Below are 24,245 nucleotides of genomic sequence, written 5' to 3' on the forward strand. Positions count from 1 at the left end.
CCAGTTTTTCTGTTAAATTGATGCTACCCTTTTGGGATAAATAACTGTACTGCATTGCGTTAAAAAAAAAAAAGCTTTTGTAATGGTCAAGAAACTTTTTAATAGTGTGGGCTCAGCAATCTGCTCCATAGCCAGATGGGCTGTGTTTTTAGTGCCAGAACCATTTTCAATCCTATCAATGAGCAATTACTTAAAGAATTGCTCTTTGTTTGTTTTTAAGATGCATCTACTATTAATTCGGGACAGGGAATACTTCTGATCACATCATGGTGCCATTTGAAATTAAATTATCAGCAAGCTGAAGACATTTTCGGTTGGGTTGGAAATCACTGTATGTAGTGCTGGTAGAAAGTGCAGAGAGAAAATCTCTGTTGCATAAGTGTGATTTTGAGGCTGACACATTTTGGAAGAGGACTCCAGTGCTTTGACCACAGGCAAAACCTCAGCTCCTTCTACGAGTGCTTGAGTTTTGAATGCTGGCAAGGGGGTTGGTAGGGAGAGATTATACCTCTACAGTCACCACCAGGATTTTCCTTGTTTATCTCTTTGTACCAAAGCAATCCAATTATCAGCTAAGAAAGCATTTGGTCTTACTAACTTAGGTCTGGTAGCTGAAATTATACATTATGGTGCACTTTGGTGTGCTTCTGATTATTTAACCTGAAGATGATTCCCCTTGTAGAAAGAGTTGCATTGTCGCAAAGGAGTCTACATGCTGTGATTGCTATATGTAAAGAGTGGTGAATAAGCTGCCCTTTTTTACTGTCCCTGTGATCATGTGAGGGCCTCTGTCCAGTCTGTTTTGCTGCGGAGTGACCCCCTAACCAGAAGAGATTCTCAGTGCAAGGGGGTGCATGGGGCAGATTGGAGAAATAGCATCTCTTTTTTGCAGTGTGTTACATGAACTGTGAAAAAAACCTCTCAGTTTTGTCACAATTAGTGCATTTTCTAATAATTTAAAAGCTTGAATTACTTACATGTGGAGCTAAAATAGCTCTAAGTGCACTTTTATTGCCTGGCCCTGCAGCTGCCATTTACAGGTTAACAGCCCTAATGCTTCTAAATAATAGCAGAAGGAGTATATGCAGTACAATATTAGAAAATGATATATGTCTTGTTATTTGGACACAAGTAGAGCACTAAAAGCCCTGTTCTATTTTCTACAGGATATTTTTTTCTGAAATCTCTGGTTTTAAAATATCTTCCAGTGGACTAGTTAACACTGAGAGGCCTTGAATGTGTAAAAATGCTGTTATATAAATCATACGATTAAGGAAATTAAACTTACATTTGCAGTAGATGGCTATACATACATTTTGGTCTATGTTAACATCCATAGTTGGTTTCTAGGTTATTATGGGACAAGAATATTATTCTTGCTTTTTCTCTTGCATCCTGCCTTTTTGATGTATTTAAGAAATTAAAGTTGGGAAATAATGCACTGCAGGAGAAAGCTCTGATTGAGATATTCTGCATGTGGGAAAACAGGAGAGGTGCTAAAAGTACCAGTGTATATTTTTTATTCTTACTATTTAAAAAATAAATAAATGTTAGGCCCCTCAATTTACTTGATGTTCAAGAATGCCAGAGTACTTCAGTGGCAATAATCTCCCTTTTCTAGATAAGGAAAATGAGGCACAGGGGCAAAGTGGCTTGTTTCAGCTCACACAGCTGGCAGGAGAGATGCCAGATCTCTCCACCCACATCCCTCAGTGCTGGCCTTCATCCTGCCTGCATTGCAGCCTTGTGGTTGCCCCCTGACAGCACAGGGGCTGCAGGGTAGAGGCTTTTGCCCCTCTGGAACCAGTGCTCAGTGGCTGATCTGCTTTATAGACAAAAAAAAAAAAAAAAAAAAAAAAAAAACACAGCCTGAACTTCCAGCAAGTGCTGGCTATTGCTTAATATATTCACAGAGATTCACTGATCTTCCCTCTATGCACCTATTTTAAACTTCATAACCACCTTTTCAAATGCAGAGCTTGTTTCATACTTCTGGCTGGTTGGAAAATGTGCTGCTTTTAGATTTTAACTAGCCCCATAAAGTTAATGAATAATCAAACCCCAAAAGGTTTAAATCAAAACCTTTCCTTATAAAAAGCTGTGTGGTGCCCCAGCAGGTGTGTCTCATGCACTTACCTTCTGTCAGATGGCACCTGTACCAGATTCTCCCTCCTGTGATGCAGTAAGCCTTCTCCTCTTGGTAAGTGGCTTTTGTCTACTCTAAAGCACCAAAGCAATGGCTGCAGTAGCTCTTTTTCAGAGAAAGGTCCATGTCTTCCACGAGTAATAATTTTGGATTCTATGCTGAACTTAGTCAAAGCCTGCCCTTACCGGATTTTAGTTCAAGGAAACAAAAAACCTTCCCACCAGACTTACTTAATATATATCTCTATTTATATATACATTTTTATTTTTAACTTTTTATAGAAATGAAACAGCATCCTGAAGCTATAGTGCTGGGCTTTGAAGAAATCTTGTCTAGTTGCCTACTCTTTTGGCTTGCTATGTTTGACTCCTGGAATTGTTTTACAGGTCTGAATCAGTAGTGGGACTTGCTTTTTTTCACTATTCCTAATACAAAATCATGTCTTAAACTGAGGAATTAGCACTGCAGCTGTGCTGACCAAAACTAAGCCTAGCACTGTGGTATGTGGCTTTTTCTTTTATTTCCTCTTGCACAATGCTGTATGTACTGAGATGATGCACTGATCTTTCTTCTCTGCACTATAATTCCCGAAGTATTCTAGCCTTTTCTATTTCCTCCAGCAAAACTTTAATCATGATGTATTTTGCGTTGCTGTTAGCCATTAGATGCATAATTGTCCTTCCTTAAATCGTATTAAATTATCCAGCTGATTACCTGCTTCAGTAGATTGTCTAGATCATCTTGCACGTTGCTTACCACGAACAGTATCAGCCGAGCGTCCCATCTTCCTGCAGCGCTGACAGAAGGCACTGACAATTTCTTCCAGACCAGCACATTGCAGCTTCTTCAGATTGGCAGTCATTTATTTAAACTCAATATTTTTATGACTCCCCTTCATTTTTTTATTCTTGCTCTTGAAGTCATATATTTTTAATGATTGCACAGTTAAACCAATAAAATTTACATCCTCGTTGGCAGTGCATAGCTTACAGAGGATGCTGTGCCAGGCAGGTGGTTGGTGTGCAGGGACCAAGCTGATGGGAGGTAGCAAAGCAATTTCCACCATCTTGTGACCTTTCAAATGCTTTGTCTGCTCTCTTGCCTAATATTACTGACCCGGCAGTTGAGAAACAGTATCCTGGACAGTTCATACAACAATTAAACAGAATTTAAGTTTACTGAGCCTCAGGGCATATGCTGTTCGATGCTGATTTCTGTGATCTTTTGCTGTTTGTTATGGGTAGAGCCTGTGAGCGTGAATGCATGCAACATTCGTCATAAAGACGTCAGAGTTCCCAGCAGTGGAAAGCCTGCAGTGGATTTAGTGTAATTCCCTTGCTCTCAGACTTCTGCCCCCCACTCCTCAGCTTTGGGCAGAAGCTCTGTGGTGGCCAGGGCATTGTTTGGTCTCTGATCGGGTGAGCATTTCCAAAGGCCAGCCATTAAAGCACAACCCTCACCTGCCACCACTGGCCTTCATTCGTGCATTCGTTTTCCCTGTGGCCCATCCCCAGGGCTAAGGCAATTTCAGTGGGGAAATGGACTTCGGTGTGCAAAGGGATTGTTCTGAAACAAAGAGATGGTAAGAACCTGTGTAAAGTTTCTCCCCTGGATGAAAAATGGCACACCAAGAGTGCATCTTCCAGTCCTGTACAGGAGGTAATGGGCTGAATTAAGACATCATATTCATGCCTTAAGTGAAGGAAGATAAAATAAATCCCAAGGGGCAGAGCCCACGCAGTGACTATTTTATTTACGCTATCTTTGTTGCGCTGAGTAGAGCAGATTGGGATTCTCTGCTCTGCCTTGCACTTCAGAACTGGGGCTGGTCCCAAGCAATGCGGCAGCACAGAGATAAACTACCCAAATTCATGTCTGGGGTAAGCAGGGCTGCCTGTGCTGATCACAGTCAAGCTGCACCAGCTCATACTAAACATGAGGCTTGTTTCTGGGTTGTGTTTTTTTTTTCTTTCCCAGTAATTTCCACTGCTTTCTGAAGCAGCATTGCTCAGGAATCTTCTTCAAAGTTATTTTCTCTTCCTCCCTTGCACTAGCCAGTATTGTAAAAACAATTCCTTCCTCCTGCAGACATGGTCTGTACGGTTAGCACACCCTGAGAGCCAGGCTGTCTGGCAGCCCTGTAGTTTGCCTTGTGCTGACCATGGCAAACCCCAGTCAAACCTAACCACAAATGTAAACTCCAGCTTTCTGATAGTGCTGACGGGGGCTTCAGGATTTGTCCCGCTCTACATTGCCATAAACAGCAGTCATCAGAGCGCTCAGCAGCATTCTCCGTCCCAGCTCCTGGTGGATGAGGATGCCTGTAGATCCCCCTGCCTGGGATCCTGAATGCTGGGCTTCCTTCACTCCTTGGCCCTGCACTCACCAGGGCTGTCACGGCCTCGGGCTCCCGCTCAGCAGTCTCTGAACCCTTCTGCTGGGAAAAGCTTGTGGCTCCATTGTCATGATGGACTTGCACTCTACGTTCTTGCCTTGGGACTTGCAGGTAATACAAACCACCTAAGAAAACAATTATTTTTGTATCATACAGGGCTTGATAACTTCTGTTTTATAACCTTTTTTTTTTTTAAAAATAATATGGGTGGGAGAACTTGAAGCTTTAATCCCTTATTCTGCTAAACCGTTGCTTTATTTATGTGTAGGTGAAAGTTTTATTGCGGTTCTGAGAGTAATCCTAAGGAAATGGACAGGCCAGGAGGAGGTTCTTGCCAAATCCTGGGTAGGGCAGCAGGGCCACGGGGTAGCTATGGAGTCGATTTGCGGTGCAGTCCTAGACCTTCAGACCCTGCAGGTGGGAACACCTGTGGCTGCTACACCCGAAAAAGCAGGATGTGACCTGGGAAGTGAAACACTTGCTGTGCTCTGGTTGGATGGTGTAAGCTGGCTGTGCCTTAAGAACAGCAGACTTTTTCTCTTCTGGGTTAACTATAGAAGTTGTTTTTTCTTTACTTGGAGGCTACTTGAAATTTTAGCTACTGTTCTGTTCTATCCTAACATATTTATGGTCAGGAATACCATAGGAAAGTCTTGTTCATGTTTGCAAGGTGATATAAAATTTAACAGAGAACAGATTGAGACAATCTGCCGTGCCCCAGATGCTATATAAATACAATCACAAAAGCTGTTACAAGGATGTAATGTACAAAGACATTCCTTTTTTCCAGTTATTAATGGAAATGTTTAGTCTTATGTCCTTGCTTTTGTAAGCCACAGATGTTACACCCTCTGTATAAAGCACACTTTCTTTCTTAAGGCAGCATCTCTAACTCCTCCACGGATGAAAAAGCTGAAGAATACTCCAGGAAGAAAAAAAAATCAGATAGCTGCGATGACATCAGTTAAGTCATTGTCAGCTACAGCAACCACTCTCACCACTTCCTTTCCTGGACTCAAATAAACTTCTGCAAAGGGCAATAGGATATTTGTCTGAACTGCAGCTGCAGAGATCTGTCATGAAGTCTGCACTGGGACCAGTCTGAGCTCTCTGCACAGAACTCGAGCTGGCTGGTTTGAATTCAGCAGCTTCATTCCATAATAGTTTTAACCACAAGGAAGACTGAGGTACTCAGTCTTGGTGCTCGAGTTTTGCTCAAATCTTTCTGCTTGCAGGCACAGCTCTCCTACAGGAGGAAAGTAATTGTAAGGAAATGTTCCAGCACTGACAAACTAGCACTCAGCTCCTGTCCTGTGTGCAGGATGGATGCTGCAAACCTTTCAGCAAAATCAAGGAGAGCTAGGCCTGCACAGGGATACTTGTACGGCACTAGTGCTGATCCTTTTGGTGGGTCTGTGGTTTGTGTTTGCTCTGGAGGGGCATTCCTCAGCTCCCTTGTTTTTTAGCCTGTGCTGGGAAGCAGTGGATTTGGTTCTTGTTGTGAGGAACAGTTTCCAGGATATGGAGCAGTCTCACAAATGGATTGCATGTGTTCACTGGATCTGTGTGCTTGGAGATGGTATGCTCTAAAAATAGCATTATAGATCCTTCTTGGTGAAGACCATGTAATATTTTCAGTACTGAGTAAAATAATTTCGTTTTCTAAAAGTTCCTATGTTTTAGAAAATAGCAGTGCTGCTGGTTGCATGGCCTCACATGAAAACCTTTGCTTGCTTGTTTGGGGCAGCCTGCCTTTAACAGCACCAAGCATCTTCTGTTGCATCCAGAGCATCGGTGTGGGGATACGTTTGGGCTGTGTGGGCAGGGCTTCTCTTCAGCTGCAGTCAGTATCACCACTGTCAGGGACTTCTGTGTGGGGACTCCAGTGAAATCCCTTAACGCGTGAGATGAAGGTTATTTTGGTGTTTACTGTTTATGGTGGATGTGCTTGGTGAAAAGAGAGAGCCCGTGTTCATCTCAGTGTTGGGAACACTCTATTTATAAGTTTAATTTCTTGCTGAAGGTCTGCGTGCCCAGCTGTACAGGAACCACTCCTTAGCACAAGTAGCTCAGTTTCCTCTTTTTGCATGGTGTATATATTAAGTCAATTTTGTGCATATTCTAGTGGTATTAAATTCATCTCTTTGCAACAGGAAAAGTCATCCATAATCTAAAAATACTTTAGTAGTTTTCTTCTGTTATTTTAGTAGATAAGGTTGTTTCCTATCAGCAAGAATTCAAGAAGTAGCCTAGCTTAGAGTAGATCGCCCTTATAAATTATATTCTCCTAGGAGGAGAAGAAAATCAGAAATCATAAAAGAGCTTTAGCTAGGGAAAAGGCTAATAATGTCACTAACCTCATGATTTCAAGTATGGAGATTATCTTAAAATATGAAATTCATTATGTTTAACATTCATGGCAGTGCTGGACTGTTTAATGAGAAGCAACATAATTGATTGATTTCCGTAATGGGCCATCTACTGAAAAATATTTGGGGAATAATTGGCTACTGGCTATCTAAATAATTTTGTTAAGCATGGTTTTGCATGTGATTCAAGAGAAAGAACTGTTCTTAACCTGGAAGACTTTAAAAAAAAAAAAAAATAGCTGGTATTGTAAGTACATGTATCATCGAGGAAAGTAAAAGCAGATGTCCTGATGTTGGCAGCTGTCTGAAAATGTCAAACTTTAAATCAGGAGCAGGAATGCCTCTCCACGATCAGAGCAAGTGTTAGTTGTTTGAAGTGTTATTTTAATTCAAAAATTCCACTGCATGTTTTCTTGGTGATTTTGGTTACAGCATTTAGCGGTGTGCAGTCCCCGTTTATGAGCAGGGTGTCTGTGCAATGGGCCAACAGGAGAAGAGCCCCAGCCCCATGGGCATGGTGGTGTCCTGTGCTGGGGGGTTTGGTCCCACGGGGTCGGTGCCTGTGCTGTGAGCAGCCTACCTAATGTGCTCACCTGTGTGTCTCCCAACAAGGAGATGATTTGGTGGCACTTGGGGTGAACTTGCATAAATGGATGCCCTTGGGAGAAGGAGCTTTGTTTGAGTGATGCTCTGTTCTGGATGCTCGCTTCTGGCAAAGAAAGGATCAAGTCTAAAAAAGGCACTTAAGAGTCCCCGTACCAATTTCTGCTCTAACCCGTGGGTTAGAGCTACCATTAGCACATCCAGTGGGTCCCCATGTCAGGGTTCAGCTATTGCCCACGTCTGTCCATGAAACTACTCCTAAATTTGGGTACTTCTAAATCGGTCCTCAGTCTGTGAAACTAGCATTCAAACTGCATGGAGGGCATAAGCCTGGAGACATCACACCAGTGCCTAAGAGTTGCACTTACCTAGATTCAGTGTCCCAGGTGCTGTGCACAGAGCAGGAAACTTTTCCTGTGCTCCAGAGCAAATAAAAGTGCATGCCCAGAAGGCAGGGGGACTGTAGGAAGGCTAATGGACTTCAGGAGAGCTTTTTAGTACCCATTAAGCTGCCTTATAGGCGTTGGTTTGCCATTTGATTTTAATGAATAATGCTGTAGTAGTCATGAGTGAAAGAAAGGCTCTATCCAGCGATGAGGATGCTCTGGCACCTTGTTCCTGTTCCTGCTGAAGCTACTGCTCACAGATTGAAGGAGATGGATTCTTTCACAAAATTATATTGAAACTTGCCTCTGCTAGATGGGACCCTCACCACCTTAACTTCAAAAAGTTATATGCTTCAAGATTAATAGTCCTATTTAATGATGAATTTTGGAGATGTTATGCTAGTTCCATCTGTAATGCAGTGGTTTTGATGTGTTATCTTTAACTCTTTCACTGAATTCAATGTTTTATATTTCTGCCAAAGTTATCTCAAAATGAATTCTGTGAATATCTTTGTGGCAAATTCCTTGAACGCTCTTGAAGGCCAGCTACCATCTGGAGAGCCACTAGAAAAAGGTAGAAAAATGCTGTTTGAAACCTCTCTGAATAATTTCAGGCATTGTACCAGTAGTCTCAAATGTATTCCCATTAAGGCTGGCTTCGTTATTGGCACTGTGTACCCCTATCATCCCAGTCTACAGGGGATATTCACAGGGAACATAAAAGGATTTCTGCAAAATGATATTTCTAAAGGAAATTCTTTGCGTAGCAGCCCCTCGTACTCGCAGATGCTGTTTTTAATGCAGCCATATTCAGCCCTGGCCTTGTGATTGTACTGAAGTAAAATGTTCGGGCTGAATTGTTTTGCCTTTGAAACAGTCCACAACCAAAAACCCTCGGGGAAAAATGAGTGTATAATTTTCTCACTATTTCAAACCTCATAAGCACCAAGAAAAATAACATGATTCATTATTTTGGAGTGTGTTGATTAACTAGCAATTAAAGCTTTATAGTATTTGCTTTCTGAGACAACAAAGGCCAGTTTAATGCCTTTACTTTAGTTTCAGCTCATTGGACTGTCTTCATACCTGGTGTAGATAGATAAACTCTCTGAAAGCATATGAAGTACCTGCATGCAGCTGAACATGGCCCACTTAGCTCAGAAATGTGATGGGTGTTCACGGAAGGAACTTTCATTCATTCACAGCATCTGGTTCCATTACATTCAGCCCAATCAAGCTCTGAAATTGAAATTAAATGACTTTCGATGGTAGTAATGTAAGAACTGGGGGAAGGGAAATATCTGCATGGCAGAGGAGGCTCTTAGTGAGGACAAGCCATGTGAAATGCCTTGAAATTGTTTCACAGAAATGACTGGATGCACCAGAAGATGAACTTGGAGCTATCTCATGTGTCCAGAGTGCATTTCACCTCCATTTTAGGGTCTGGATTGTCTCTCTAGCGCTGGCAGTGCTGTAGTATAACCCCTCCCTGCCCAGGCTGTTAGGCCAGCTCAAGGCTTCCTGATGGGTGACGTGCTAACGCCCTCCCCTGCAGCAGGGCTGCTGCTCCCCCAGCAGTGCTGCTGCCACCCCACATCCACGGAGCCATCCCAGCACTGCTCCTGGCTCTTGTTGTGGCAGTGCTCTCGTGCTTGGTCCCAGTGAGCTAGGAGATCCGTGCACTGGGATGGGGCAGGATTCCTGGGCTAGTAGGAAGAGTTCCTGCCTGTGGCAGGGCATTGGAATTAGATGATCCCTAAAGTCCCTTCCAACCCAAACCAGTCTGTGATTCTGTATCTGCCAGGGGCAGAGCTCGCCCCAGCTCGCTGCACCGGGGATTCAGGCAGCACAGGAGCTGTGCTGGGGGGAGAGGCTGGGTGGCAAAACAAGAGCCAGCAGGAGGAGGAAAAGTAGAAAAGAAGAGTAGATAGAGGGCGTTATGCAGAACCAGAATAAAATCAGCAAAATCTGGAAACTTGCCTTGGCTTCCAGCAGCTCAACCAGCTCTGCACTGCAGCGCGAGCAGGGGAAGGTGGTGTTTGTGTGCGGCTGTTGGGAAACACCAGCTGGAAGAGCAGGGTGTTGCAGTGTTGCTTTCTACTTTGAGATCCCTGGTAGCCTCTGTGCTTGATGAGAAGTTTAGTGCAGCTTCTAAGTCCCTATATTTATTTTTGCTGCCGTTACCTCAGTTGTCTTTCATTGTGCAGCCATAATTTTCCAATTAACTGCATGCAGTAAGGTAAGATATATACCACAGGTGCATTCTTTATACACATTAACAATATAGTATAATATAAGGTGTAATGAATTAGATAATGTATTTTGTTATCATAGAATCATAGAATGGGTTGGGTTGGAAGGGACCTTAACAATAAATCGTATACATATTGTGTAACGTATACAATACGTATGTGCATAATATTCATATTGAAATATTGGGGTTTGGAGGGCCAAAGATGTTGAAGTCTGTCTAGGCAGCTGACCATTAAAGGTGTCAGTGCTCTGGCATGTTTGCAGCAAAGCTGTTGACCAGCACAGGGCAGCTTTCTGAGTCATGGAAAGAGCAGCTCTGCGCAGACATACCTGAGCCAAGCTCATACACAAGATAACTGCTGGGAAATGCGGGCAGACAGTTTCCCAGGCTGAGCTGCTAGGCCCACGTGAGGCTTGGACTTTGCTTAGGGGAACGGGGATATGCTGAAGATTATGGAAACACCATGCAGCTTGTAGACACAGCTGCTGTTTCTGCACTGCAGAAGTTACCAGAGCTCTGGGTGGCATCTCCAGGGCACTTTCCCCATCAGTAGAGTGCTAACACCCTCCCACGTCCAAGAGCGTGTTGTCACAGTGCCAGTAGTAGGATCACTGATGAGAATACAGCAGCAAGTCCTGGTCTCAAAGAGTTTGCTGGGGGTGTCCCAAAAGGAAACTGGGAGGTTCTGCCCTGCCACCTGTGTGTTTGCTGGGCACCAAGCACCAGCTCCAGGCCTGATTCACAGCCTGCTGTGATGGAGAGAATCGATCCCCAGTGTCAGCATGTTCCTGCTGTTGTGGCCAAGCTCTTGGCAAGCCACTGGCACCAGAGCAAGCTTCAAACGAACACCTTGCTTGCTTTCTGCTGGCACAACAGGAAAAACGGAGGGTAAAAACACAGAAGCACTAATAACAGAAGCACAGGACTAGCTAACTACCACCTCCCACCTCCTCGTGGCTCTTCCAGGCTCGGCTCAGGGACAAAATGAGGCCTTTATTCACCAAGATCCCAGGAAAGAGCAGGATTTCCAGCAGCCACACAGGTACTGGTGGGGCTCAAGGCCCTGGCCGCCCACAGCTGTGTGACACGGGTGTCCCCACCTGGAAGGGGGCCAGGCAGGAGGACGACTTGCTGCAGCCCCCCCGGGCAGCTCTGTGCTGGTGAAAGGGAGCGCAGCTGGGGTCTGCTCCCCCAGCTGGTACCGGGCCTGTCACACAGAGCAAGTGCTTCGTTCCCACTCTCTCAATTCCTCATTGCCTCTAATGATAAACTGCATTTCCACAGCAGTTTCCCTGGTCCTGAAGCAAGCTGCATGCAGCTGTTGTGTTTCCTGTTTATGCTCAGTCCCCGAATTAGTCACCTCCACAGATTTTATCGGAACAGTTTCACTCTTGCTTTTGAGCAAGATGGTTTTTGTGCTTGTAAAGGAAGGATTTAAAAGAACACGAATCCATCTAGGCTCGTGTGTAGCAGCCTCAGCTGGCTGGTGCTGTGCAGCTGTCGAACAGGCAGGCTCCTGCTCCCTCCTGCCCACAGTAAGGGCTGGGGGGCTCACCTCAAACCCTGATACACCTTTTCCTCCTGTCTTCTTGAAGCAAAATACACACGTATGCTGCCCTCTAGCCAAGTCAGGATTTAAACAGTTCATTTAATTGCCAAACTTTCAATTAAATAAATGAAGAAAAGATTTCAAGACAGGAGAGGATGGCAGTATTTCCATGAGGTGTTGAATTTCTCACTTTGATACAGGTGTGTTACTGTTTTCCTATTTATTTTTTTTTTCTTCTTTTCCCTGAGTGCATTAGGACATAGCATTTATTTTTCTAGGTTAGTGGGTAAGATCCCATGCAAATTTTTCCTGAAAACATGCCTGCTTTCCTTGTCCAGGAACAGCCTCCCTTTTCATGTCTATATTTAGCCATCTCATAAACATGGACAGTTCCTAAAAAACAACGTCTTTCCCTTTATGCAGCCAAGTCTGCCAGAAACAAGTCCAGAGAAAGCAGTTTCATTTACCACACTGTTTCTCTAGCCTTACTATTTTTGGAGGTGTTTTCAATGGCAAATGCACAGAAAGCAGAAGCCATTTCAGTTCCAGGCATTAAAATCAAGTTCCCCCACATTAGCTGAAGAATGAATTTTACAACACATCACTCTTACTGTCTTACCTGAAATGAATGATTTAACTGATGACTATAATTTAAATCAAAATACTGCAGGCTTAGCTTAGGGGAAAAAAAGGGGAGGGGGGCTTAAATGAGAAACAAATATAGATTGGAACTCTGAATTTTGTTTTCTGATGCTGATTTTCAAAATAATGACTGTATTTCCTCCTGCTGTGCATATTCTACAACACCAGTCCCCCAAGGCAGGTGTCACCCTGCTAGTCCTGACACGGCTCCGCTTCCCTTGGTTGGGGAGGTGATGGGCACCTTGCCAAGGGAGACTTCTGGATGAACGCAGTCCACCTCCTCTGGTGTGTAATTAGGCAGGCCTTTTCCCACACAAATAAGTACCTGCATGGTTATGAAAAAAAAAAAAAAAAAAAGAAAAGAAAAAAAATAAAATAAAAACAGCACAGAGAAGAGATCAGCTAATAAGACCAAGCATGAGTGGGAAGACAGCAAGTGCTCTGTGTATAAATACCTGCTACTCAGAAAAAGAGTAGGGCAAAGCATGCTGCTCCGCAGGGCTTTCTCATTAGGAAGGACTTCCCATGGAGGGGAAGGCTGCCTTCCTCCTGACTTGAGGAAGAAAGCTGTTGTCTTGCAGTACATCAGCACCTTCCAGGATCTGCACAACAGATGCGTCCCAGACCTGTCCTCGCCAGACCGCCCCGAATCTCACTTCGCCACCAACAGAGACCTTTGTTGGGCTGCCCACCACTTCACCAGCAGTTATATTTGTGTTCCTTTGTCCAAAATACGCTGTTGTGAGTGGCAGTCATTGCCTAGGCCTCCCCCCTACAAGACACAGAGAAACTCAAGAGCGCTTCTGCATCCTGTTCCTGTGCAATGTTGGGTGCTGAGAACCAACCCGAGCCGTGTTGCACAGCGAGGTGCATGCAACAGCATTGTCCTAACTTCTATGACTTCTTATTCACAGGTTTTAACAAATAGTATGTGAGCAAACGTGTGTAACTCATCTGTCATACCATATTTATCCTGGATCAGAGGCTGTTTTGCACGAAAGCTGTGTGAAGTGAAGCCTGAGAGGCTGCATGTGGCTGCCTGAAGCCAGAGGTTTCCAGGGCAGGGCAGCGCTCCTGGCTGCCAGGCTGCAGCGTGAGGTGCCAGAAGCGTCGTGGTGAGAGTGAGAGTAAGGTGCGTGTGAAAGGCCCCAGTCACATCTGCTTTTTCTTGTTCCAGCTGCATTTTCTCGTGATGTAGCAGGGAGCCACCTTGGTTTTTACAGGGTCCCAACCTGTGGGATGGTTTTTCTTCACATGTACGTTTGGTGATTTGTAGAGAGCACGAAGATTTCATTAATCACAGAAATGTTTATACAAGATGAGAGGCTCTTTTAGTCTGTGTGTCTGTGTCTGACAGATGAGGCTGAACTTCCCTGAATGCCAGGATAGCCACAAGAGGAGCCTGCAGTCATCGGGTTGGTGGTTGGAGCTGAGCTCTGTGACGGGTGTCACAGCACCTCTCAGCCAGAGCAGATCCCCTTCAGCAAGGCAGCAGGGAGTTCTGGTGCATCTGCAGGCAGTCTGTTAGATATGGGTAGTTAGTGCTGACTTGGTAGCCTTAGCAGTAACAGATTATTATGCACAGATATACACTAGCCCATCCATCTGTTAATTATCTTCCCTGCTCCCTGATCCACTTAAAAGGTGGAATATTTTTCTCAGCTGTACATGTCATGTATTTATGCTGGAAGCGAACGGGTGATACAGATTTAGTGCTTACTTTGTTTAGAAGAAAAGAATGGTTTTCTTTTGTCTTAAGTGTGTTTTCATTTTAATGTAACATAGGTTGAATTGTGAATAGGTTTTCAGAAAGCAAAAACAAGGCTTTGTTTGGAGTCTGCAGGCTTTGGCTGGAAAATGCAAATCTCTTTCTTTCTTTGTTCCTGAGCAAGAATAAAATGCCAGGGTTATGTGGAATCAGTTACAGAGTTGTCCCAGTTGGTTGTTGCAGAGCAATTAGCTTGGTATCTGGAGGCCAGATCTTCTCATGTGCCCAAGCACTTGAACTTGCAGCTTCACTCGGAAGGTGCCATCCCAGTTGTGCTGTTCACTGACTCTTGACATGCAGAAGTACTGAATGATAAAAAATATTTCAGTAATGACTTGGGTGTGATGGGGAGGGAACGGAAAAGTACTAAAACCCATTTTTGCCCAGTGTGGAATTTAATTGTAGTCCCGGGTACCACCCTAACACAAAGGGAGGAAGAAGAGAAGCAGGAGCTAGTTGGGACAGGGAGCCAGGGAAGAGAGGCACTTGGGCTCATTTAGCACAGCTGAATCCCTGTTTGATAAAAAGAATGTCAATCTGTTAAATACTTATGCTGCGGGAGTCATTATCCCTTTGCTAATCTGGGTGTCAGGCTGCCTGGGGCCTGGTGGGGTGAAAAGGAATACAGAAGCCCCACACTTACCTGGAACAAGCCACGCATGGCATGCAGGGCTGGAGCAGAGCGGTGCAGCTGCCCCACGCTTTCCAGCATCGCAAGGAAATGCTGTCCAGTGGTCCTGCTGGCACTGCTTGTTGTGCTGGCACCTGGTTTTGGGGGATATGGCAGGCAGTATGGATTTTCTCTTCCACGCTGAAGGTCCTTATATTGCAGTAAAGAAACAAATAAGAAGAAAAACTTAAAAAAAAAAAAAAAAAAGAACTTGTGAATCTCTGTGTAACTTCAAATGCACCCCAATCAAAAGTGCCTCTGGGTATGCTGAGCTATGAAGAATAGCATTAAAAGGGTAAGTAAGCTAGACCATGGCTTGTAAAGAAAGTTCATCGGTAGCACAGACCCTTTGTAATTTCAGATATGAAGTCTCTTCTGGGAGAACAGTAACTAAGGATCCCAAAAGATATAGCATGACTTTCAAAGACTATGTTTATAAAAAAAAAAAAAAAATTGGTAAAGGATAAAAAAAACACAGAAACAGACCAAGCTGTATGCCTCATCCTTTCTGTGTAACCCAGAGGTGATTAGAGACTTCCTGTGAAGAAGCAAACCGTTATATGTAGATGGTAGAAAAGATGTGAATAACCACATCTTAGAAGAAACATTTGAGGTTTTTCTTAAAAAAAAAAAAAAAAAAAAAAAGGCTGGTAAGGACAAATCTGCCAGAGAGGTAAATGTAAAGAAAAAATTAAAGAAAACCTGTAATCATTCCCTAGAAATGAGATCCCTGCTGTAACAATTAATTCATAAAGCTGCCAAAGACTTTCAGGCCTGTGGGAGTCAGCCTGGCATACATGATTAATGCTAACTGCAGGTGTGTGGCTGCATTTCCGAATAACCAGCCGTAGGGGAGGCATCAGAAATTACTTAACCCTGCCCAAGTGGGCTTTGTCAAGAGACCCCCTACGAACAGATAACAAGAGGAAAATTGTAATTTTACAGCAATTCAACAGGTAATGTCGAACGCCTCTTGGGGCGCTTTCTGCTTCAGCAGAGGAAAGGCATTAGATATGATGGAAGGGCACTCTCCATGTCACAGATCTGAAGGGATTCAAAGTCCCTCAGTGTAGCTTCCTGGTTGTCCTGGGCAGCTTCAACTGGGGAACAATACAGGTAAGAGTCCATTATCTGTCTGTGTTTTCTTCTTGCAATCCTCACTGGAAGATCCACTCGCAGGAGGTGAGGCAGTGGCTCGTCAAGCTGTGTTTGAGGCCCCCACTGCTCAGCGGGGTGTGCATGGCTCAACCCCACAGCTCAGCGCCTCACAAGGGGAAAGGGAAGGGCAGGAAGGCAGAGGACCTCGAGCCATGATCATCCTCTCTTTGGGAGGAAAACACCAGGTCAGTTTAGTCAGGGGAAAATGCACTGCTCTGAGGTAACTGTGGCATAGCTAAGCTAAGGGTAGTTTAATTGCTACTTCTTTTTCTTATGACTTTTACAAAGAGATGTATCTATGCTCTCTCTTTTTGATACTTATGCATTTTTTACCTTTATGGGGCATATTTGTTTTTCAAGATAAATGGATGAAACAAGGCACTTTTCCTTTTGCATGTCAAATCAATAAACTGGTTTCTAAGAAGTTGAGCAAGTTCCCCTGCTCCCCAGCCCATCCTAGGGGGAAATAACAGTATCAAATGGACATAATTCGGTGAAGTATCTCACAGCACCACATGCACATCCCCTCTTGGCCCTTCTCATCAAGCAGAAAACCTGTCCTGAGGTTTTAATTTATTCTATTAAATTATAACTGTGAGCAGCTGAGAGAGGCCAGAAAAGTTTGAGTAGCATGACAAGAGCCTGGAAAGAGCAGCAACATCACAAAATCGGGTGAAAAATTTGCTGAGAATGAAGAAATGCAAGGCCAGAAGGAATGCTAGGATTGCCAGGTGCTTCAGCTCAGAGTTTGGATTTTGGTCTAAAAGGTTCCCCTACATCACCACAGACACCTGCGAGTTGCGTAGCTCCTGCGGGGAATCTTTTTAAAGATGTGGGATGTTCCTGGATCCCCTGTGGAGGGAGAAGCAGTGGACTCAAGGTAGGCCTTTGAAGGGGAAAGGCAAGGTCCTGCAGGCTCGTGACATGTGGAAGGAGGTGTGACAGGCCTCAATGCCTTTCTTTGCATGATGAGCTGCTTTGACTGAGATCTGTTTTCTTTGACATAAGCACTAAGTAATCTGAGAAGTGGTCTGAGATTCCACAGGTTTTTACAGATCTGGTTTTATTTTGGTATAAAATGAGATTATGCATAGCTTTGCGTTTAATACATATTTTAAATGGACTGTGATAATGGAGCGCAGTCCTTTTCAGTCAGTCTAACCTGAAGAGCACAGAGAGTTTATAATAAAAAGAAATTAGAGAAACGTGGGGTTTTGGTAGATTTTTGTAAAGTATCAGCAAAGTAAAGAGGCTGTCTTGTGCTGAACTTCTTTCTGTGTGCCCCTGAATTCGTGACTGCTAAAACAATCCTGCTAGCTAGCAGATTAGATTAGAATTGTAAAAATGAAATAAAATGTCAGCTAGGTGAACGATCCGCTACCAGGGGTGTTGAAAAACAATCCTGAATAGAAATAGTCTAGGCCCCAAGTAACAAAATTACAATGACAGATGATAGTTTAATGAGGTGATCCATAGGAGAGTTCTTGGTAGGTTTGCAGTCCTGATGCTTCTCACAGCACTGGCTGGCACGTTCGGTGGGAGGCGGCAGAGGGGATTTGAGATGAGATTTCTGTCTGACGACTGTCAGTTTTGCAGGAGGGCTGCACAGTTTGCTTTCTGTAGCACACGGTGTAAAGCTGTGTTGTCTGTATGTGTTAGGCAGTTTCTTCACATTATATAGCCATACTAGCTTTCAAATGTATATTTTATTTTAAAGGGTTGTAAAGCAACAAGCTTTATCTCTACTTTGTATTCAGATTTTTAATCCAATTCTGTAAGCACTGAGGACTTTCAGATCTGATTCTCAGTGTCTGAAAGTTGGCAGATTGACAGCTACAGGTTGATTAAAGAAACACGGTGAAATTGAAGGAAGAGATACACTCACTGCGTGCTCAGAAGTAGCGAGTTCCCGCATAAGCAAACCTTTCAACTGAACTACGTGATCCTGCACTGAAGAAGAGGAAATGCAGAGCTGTAGGCCTGCAGGCAGACAGGAGCGGTTTTCTCTACCGATTGAGGTATTTGGGTTTTGAGCACTGATGTATTGACTAGAGACAAGGAACCAATAGACAGCAGCAAGCATTAGCTATCAGATATCTAGGCTGATTAGTAGGATGAGGTTGGAGGTGAAAGGTGCCCTGGTGTCAGCGTGCAGTTGACGCTCTGCCAAGTGTTTCCTGTTTTGTATAAGGGCGTTCGTAGAGCACAGGTGATAGGGCAAAAGGGAGAAACTTTGTCTCACAAAGCAACCCTGATCCCATAACGATATTTTCTTTGGGAAAAAGCCAAGCTTTTGAAAATAAACAAAACAAAGCTGTTTAATTGGAGTGTCATGTATTGTCTGTCTTTATAAAGCAGCGTTAGTTCTGATCCAAGCTGGTTTACCAGAGCAGTATGGAGGGACACACTGGGAGGCAGCTCTAGGAGGTCCATCTGCTTGCATTAGGCTAGCACAGCAGCTACACTTGCAACATATCAGGCAATAAATCTCATGCTTAAGAGCCGGTTCAGTTCCAGAAGCACGTTGTTTCCCATCAGAATGCAAACCGAGAAAGGACAGGCTGCAGCAGAAGCAGCTTTACTGCCCATAAATTCAACCTAAGAGTGGTTTGGGGTTTGTAGTTGCTTTCTGTCCAGTCAAGGGAAGATGGGAATAAGTTTGAGACGTCACAGGAAGTCTGTAACTCATGCTAGAATATGACTTCACTGCTGAGCTTTGCTTTTACGGGAGAATTTATTTGGATTGTCCTGTTGCCTCTCGTGATCTGAACTTAGTAGACACAAGTATGCAACCTTGAACATGAAGGCAAATGTTGCAACCAGTGAAAAGCCTCTCTATTAGATGGCAGAATAATTATTACCGATTTTCATGAGCTATATTGATTTGAGTGTAGAATTTATTAGTTGGTATCTGTAACACACTGTAGTATTAAAATTCATCAATACAGGTCTCATAAATGCCAATATGTAACAGCAGGTGCTGCTGTAATTTAGTGAATCATTATAATTCCTATTTAGTAAATCAGTTGCCATCACTGTTAATGTTTAATTTGTGAGTTAGTGCATCACCCAGCAGTATAAGAGAAATGAGGCTGTAAACACATTTGCAGTAAATATGATATAAATACTGTGACTCCTGCTATTCAGTACATCCCATATGTTAGCTGTTGATAACTATGATTTTTCTATAAATACAACATTGTACCTTGACCTTTAGAAGGAAGAGAAGTAAAATTGAGAAATTTACTGTGATAAATATCTTCTAAAGGAAAAAGTGAAAAAGATCTGAATTTAGGAGTGGGCAAGGGGAAGGTTTATTAAAGATAAGTAGTTGCTTCTCTTAACGTGATTTAGCACCAGGATGAGTTCTTAGGACTTGATGCAGGTTAAACAGGACATTCTGGTCACGAACATGTATTTGTTAAGGAGGGAGATTTCTCCTGACCCGAGCAAAAATGTCAAGTCTTGATTTAGGTCAATTTGGATAGGATGTCAAGAGCTCCCAACCTTATGAGAGTGTTGTCACCCAAAGGTAAATTTGTAAACCCTGTGGAAATATCTGGCCTCGCTTGCATCTGCTGAGCTTGGGTGACATGGCAGCATACCTGCAGCACCACTGGCTTCAGATGCCTCTTCCTGAGACTCTTGGCTGACTTTTGAAGCCTGTTCTGTGATGAGAGGATTGCTGCTGCCCATGCTAGCTACCTCCTAAATTGTGGAGGGAATCCATTTTGTGTGCCCTGGTTCCAGGAGGTGGTGCTGCTCAAATTACTGGCCAAGTTCTGTCCCAGGACAAATTGTGCCACCTCACACAGCAGCAGTGGCCTTTCTCTGTGCTGTGGCATGACAAGCAGCAGTTGGGTGACAGACAGGCATCGTCTACCTGGCTGCACAGTCTGGCTTTCCACATGTCCCCCACGTGCAGATGGCGTCCCAGTGGCAGCACAGAGGCTGTGTCCGAGGGGCTGTCAGGAAGGCATACTGCACAGAGAGACCTCAATCCAAGGAAGAAAATTGTACTGTAGTTGCTGTTACTTAAACTATCTCCCCCACCACTCGAGAGAAATCTGTCCAGCGTTTGCTCTTCTTCTCCCAAGTGCAGTAAGTGGCATGCAAAATAGTCCTGAGGATTAAGATTTTTTTCCCTGGTTATTTACAGATAATATTAATTTAATCTAGAGGAGCTTGCTCGTGATTTTCTTGCTACTGTATTTTTTTATGCAAGAGAAATCACGTGTTTGCTAAAATACCTGGCTCCTGAGCACATCATCTTTGCAGCTCTCTTTGATTACAGCCAGAGGTGAAAGATGCTTCAGCCTTGCTGTTCTTAATGTCATGCCACACAGGATATTAGCAGCTTCTCTTAGTCTGAATGTTTACTAATGATAAACAGCTTTTTTATGATAAGCCTTCCGTTTGTGTTGACAACGTCCTGTTGTCTGTATAATTCATCCTTTTCTCCAGCTCATAAACCGTTACGCAGAGAACGCTACGTCAGTAATGAGCCCTGCACCAGGTTGGTGCATGTGTTCTCCCATTTGGCCTTAAAGCTCTGTATTAAAATGAGTTTTGATTCTCTCTCTAGGATGATGGGCTCTCTACATATTCCTAGTAATACCAAAAATGTCAGACTGGCATCCCGTCTGTGATGAGTGGGAATGACACTGGGCTCCATCTACAGAAATCCACTTGCCTTTCCTTCCTCTCCGAGTCCCTCATGGCTTGTTCTCCCAGATAACTACCAGAACAAAAGTTAATAAAACACTACTGTCATTTGGCAAGTGAGCTATTTGCGGTGCTTAATATCACAGACTTTTACCAAAATACAGCAGTACTAGACTGAAATTAAATACACCTTCACCAGGCTTAGATTTTATCATTGAAGAGTTCCAGAAATGCTAAAATGTTTTATTCTGATTGATTCAGCTCACCCCCTTTCTAGTGTCTTTTGGTTATGTCAGCCTGCTGATGCAGCAGCATGAAACTCAGCTGGGACGTGGGGGGGAGCTCCCTTTCCCTTTGCATCTTATTCTGCCCTCAAGGCAAAATTCACAACATACAATATGGAAATGCTAGATCCAGTGACACATTTTATACCACTATCCAATCTGGATACAATTTTAATATAAGCATCACATTAGCAAGTGTCTTATCTCCTTAAAATATCTCCTTAGCTTTTAAAATGTAGTTCAAGTATGTACTATATTTTTCTTTCCATCTTCTGCCACCCTCACCAGCCTGGCAGCGTTTCCTTGGCCCTTTGGTGGCTGAATTTTCTCTCACTGATACAAAATTACAGCCCAGCTTGTTTTCTTCTAATCCATGGGAGGCAGGAAGAAACATCACATATCATGACTAAGTGACATTTAGCACATCGAGTATAATCAGTTTCAGCTCTTCTTGAGCAGGCACTGGTAGATTTAAGAAGTCAACACAGTAGGAAGCGTCTTACCCACAACAGCCTGCCTACTCAGAAGCAGCGTGTTGGACTTTATTTAATCTATATCTCCTTTAAAGTGACAGTGTTAGTAAATGGGGCGCTCGTTTGCATCTCCCTTTCTGGAAAGCCTCTTACTGGTTCTGTGCTGTGGCACTGCAGATCTGGGTAACAGGGGCTGCAGGGATAATGTTATTACCAGCAACTCGCAGATCTCCAAGGAAATACTGTGGGCTGTGCTTTCAGGAGACCCTTAGCAATTCCCCCTGCACCCTGGAGGCACCAGTCAATACCTGGCTCTTTCTGGTGTCATCTGCACATGCTGCTGGCAGCAGCTCTTAGGCAGGTGTTCATTAAGAAAACACAAGCTTTCCCTGCTTAGATCTCCATTCACGCAGCATTTTGTGGTCTGCATAATTCCATGTGCTTAACATTTTCCAGGACAGCAAATGAAATCGTAGAACGAGTGGAATTCACCCAGGAGACCTGGCTATCAGCTAACCCTAGCTCACGTGATGGAGCTGTGTGTATGATTTATTGTTGACAGCATGCTTACCTTAGCATGGCCCTTTTCAGAAGTGAAATGAACAACAAAATGGAATGAAGCTCTTTTAATGGAGGCACAGCATGGGGAAGTGCAAGATAACAGATGAAGAGGATGGATCAGGATTAGTTCGAGAGGTAGTTTGGGGAAGCAAAGGAAGATAGTGGGATCAGAATATCAAGACATCTTCAAGCTGCATTTTGAATTGCAGAGGGGTACAAGAGTATGCTTCCATGTACATGATAAAGGTTTGCTAGTGGCAGTAACATGAAAGAGCAGAAGACACAGGAGAAGGTAGAAGCAAATGAGGGGCAGCAGAGAAGTGTCTCCTTCAGCAGACATCACTGTAAGCTGTTACAACGTGTGTGTTACAATGTACATTACAAGGCATGCAATAATAATTCATTGTGTGCATATTGCTTTCTGGGACTGTTCTTTTGGTAGTGGTATTGGCTGTTTATCTGTGGGTTTGTGTGCTTAGAGCTAGAGTAAAAACAAGCTTTAGAAGTCAGGCATAAACTCTGCTTTATTTGGACTCCCCCTTCAAGTTGCTGCAGTGTTTCTAGCCTTGTTTGAGGTAGTGAACTGAAGTCAATTTAAAATGCTGATTAGGATGATCAGTGATTAACACATTTAACCTTAATTTTATGGATAATGTTAGCTCTCACAAGTCAATGAGAACACCCTTGCTGTGGAACAGAAGTGCGAAGACCACTACTTACTTTTCAGTAATTTGTGGAGCTCAAGACCTGAATACACTATCAGGTCACATTGGGAGTCCTTCTAGAAATCGCAGGCAAGAACGAGCATACAGCTGCTCCCCGACTGAGCCAAGTCATTTGTGTTTCACTGAAGTGTGTCTAGAAGGAAAGGTTAAGTACGTGACAGGGAACTGTTAAGAGATGGGGAATATACCACTTCTCTGGATGTTCAGTCCTAGGGCTTGCTTATATTCACTTTGAACTCTTTCACCTAGCTTTTTATCTGAATTCCTGTCTTCAGTTTTCCGCCATCAGGATCAAGTTTCCAAGAAAGCTGAGGAGTTTCTTTTTAGAAAAAAAATAAAAAAAAAGAGAGAGAGAGAAAGCTTCTCCAAATTTTCAATATTGATGTAAAAAAATTACTGCCAGCAATAATCCACTGAGTTGCACTGTCAGACTACCAACAGCACAGAACAAAATCAGTGCCCTTCTCACTGGTTCCATTCCCATGCTCCTGGATTGCCTTAGCCTGGCCACCTCAGTGCCATAGCTTCTGCTCAGGCTGAACCTGCTTGACCAGTGCCTGCCAAACTCTTTGAAGAACTACTCTCTGGGCCTTCATTAGTCATGTTTTGATGTACAACATCACATTTGATTCCATTAAAATACAATTTATTTAAATGCAATGGGGACCTAGCTTCCTCAGTATGACCACCCTTTCTTCTTCTTTATTTACCTATGTCATGCTCAGGTTGTGGTCACAGCAAGAACTGATTTGCATCTGTATCATGGATGAAAAGTATTGAAAAGGACAGGGAGACCAGTAACAATTCATTAGGAAAAAATCATTAAAAACATCTGATCCTCCCTTTAGGAAGTTAACACTTTAATTTTCTCAGTTGACTTGTTATTAATCTGTTTATATCCAGAGTATTCTGCTACACTGAACCAAACACCATATAAAAATGCATCACAGTAACGAAATGGTCATTATCAATCAAATGGGGTCGTGGTATAGATTGATATCAGGGGATTTCCTTTGCCTTTTTTTTTTTTTTTTTGACAAGACCTGCTTTCTACAAAAGCATTAGCTGATGTTAATTTTAGTCATCTACTTTAAAATGTGATCAGCTGCTTTGCTTGCAGTCTTGCAGGTTCTTTGCAGTATAAGAGTAACACTTGTCCTGATAATCTAGTTCAGTTTCTAAGAGATGACACCATGATGTGCTGATAAGAAAGATATGCTACTTAGAATATTATTGTCAAAGAAAGTCTTTATTTTCCTGTGAAAATATGAGTGTTTCATCTTACCTGCCGTTACCACAGGAAGTAAGAGATCCGTTACTGAAACTCGATGTACACTTGGTTTTTTCTCCCATTTCTGGTTTCTTCGTCCATTGCTCTATTATTATATCAATAGCACGTCTTACTCTGCACTGTGTTTTTTGTAAAAGTGCTGCTTATGAGAGTAGAAACAAAATGCAACAACAGTGAAAAGCAATCCATGAATCATATTTTAAGCAGTTAAATATTGTCATATATGTTTTAGGTATTTTATCATACCTGTCACTGAACTGGGGTTAGCTGCTTTTCTCTTTCTTTCTGCCTCCATTTATACTGTCT

General features: G+C 43.3%; 1 protein-coding gene and 1 long non-coding RNA gene across 5 annotated transcripts in view; one reads left to right on the forward strand and one right to left on the reverse strand.

Annotated features, from left to right (window-relative positions):
• The window catches only part of LOC101803486 (glypican-5), a 414,617-nt gene that overhangs the window by 345,347 nt on the left and 45,025 nt on the right, over window positions 1-24,245 (forward strand). Inside the window, exon 9 of one of the 4 annotated variants that reach the window (XM_038183389.2) lies at window positions 2,118-2,200. The exons of the other annotated variants lie outside the window; for them this stretch is intronic. Coding sequence (XP_038039317.1) covers window positions 2,118-2,200 — 83 coding nt within the window. The remainder of the gene's footprint in view (window positions 1-2,117; window positions 2,201-24,245) is intronic. 4 annotated transcript variants of the gene reach the window in all.
• LOC113844437 (uncharacterized) lies at window positions 12,970-15,492 on the reverse strand. Its single transcript, XR_005267715.2, has 3 exons — window positions 15,269-15,492; window positions 14,756-14,932; window positions 12,970-14,417 (listed from the first exon to the last, which is right to left on the reverse strand). It is a non-coding gene; the product is annotated as an uncharacterized lncRNA (long non-coding RNA).

Source organism: Anas platyrhynchos, chromosome 9 (genome assembly GCF_047663525.1).
Source record: "Anas platyrhynchos isolate ZD024472 breed Pekin duck chromosome 9, IASCAAS_PekinDuck_T2T, whole genome shotgun sequence".
In the NCBI taxonomy this organism is placed as follows: Eukaryota; Metazoa; Chordata; class Aves; order Anseriformes; family Anatidae; genus Anas; species Anas platyrhynchos.